Below are 841 nucleotides of genomic sequence, written 5' to 3' on the forward strand. Positions count from 1 at the left end.
TGTCTCTACCTCTCCTTCTGTCTCTACCTCTCCCTCTGTCTCTCCCTCTCCCTCTGTCTCTCCCTCTCCCTCTGTCTCTCCCTCTCCCTCTCTCTCTCTCTCTCTCTTCTCTCCCTCTCTCTCTCTCTTCTCTCCCTCTCTCTCTCTCTTCTCTCCCTCTCCCTCTCTCTCTCTCTTCTCTCCCTCTCTCTCTCTCTTCTCTCCCTCTCCCTCTCTCTCTCTCTCCCTCTAGCTCTCGCTCTATTGGTCTCTCCCTCACCCTCTATCTCTCTGCCTCTGTCTCTCCCTCTCCCTCTGTCTCTCTCCCTCTGTCTCTCCCTCTCCCCCTCCCTCTGTGTCTCTCTCTCTCTCCATCCTTCTTTCTGTGTCTCTCTCTCCCTCCCTCCCTCTGTCTGTCTCTCTCTCTCCGTCCCTCTGTCTGTCTCTCTCTCTCTCTCTCTGTGTCTGTCTTTCCCTGTGAGTCTCTATCTTCCACTCTCCCTCTGTCTCTCTCTCCCTGTGTCTCCCTCTCCCTCTGTCGCTCCCTCTCCCTCTGTCTGTCTCTCTCTCTCCCTCTGTCTGTCTCTCTCTCTCCCTCTGTCTGTCTCTCTCTCTCCCTCTGTCTGTGTCTCTCTCCTTCCCTCCCTCTGTCTGTCTCTCTCTCTCTCCCTCCCTCTGTCTGTCTCTCTCCTTCTGTCTCTCCCTATCTCTCTCCCACTGCCTCTCCCTCTTCCTCTCCCTCTTTCTCTCCCTCTCCCTCTGTGCCTCCCTCTGTCTCTCTCTTTCCCACTTTCTCTCACTCTCTCTGTCTCTCTCCCTCTCTCTCTCCCTCCCTCTGTCTGTCTCTCTCTCTCTCTCTCCC

The 841-nt window shown here is 55.8% G+C and overlaps 1 protein-coding gene across 1 annotated transcript in view; it reads right to left on the bottom strand.

Moving 5' to 3' along the window:
- LOC121287551 (RNA-binding protein 25-like) overlaps positions 1 to 170 on the bottom strand; it is a gene marked incomplete at both ends in the record, with an annotated part of 4,970 nt that extends 4,800 nt beyond the window's left edge. The window contains one exon of the mRNA XM_041205483.1: positions 105 to 170. Coding sequence (XP_041061417.1) covers positions 105 to 170 — 66 coding nt within the window. The remainder of the gene's footprint in view (positions 1 to 104) is intronic.
- Positions 171 to 841: the final 671 nt, after the last annotated feature.

The sequence above is a fragment of the Carcharodon carcharias genome, chromosome 14, assembly GCF_017639515.1.
Source record: "Carcharodon carcharias isolate sCarCar2 chromosome 14, sCarCar2.pri, whole genome shotgun sequence".
NCBI lineage: Eukaryota > Metazoa > Chordata > Chondrichthyes > Lamniformes > Lamnidae > Carcharodon > Carcharodon carcharias.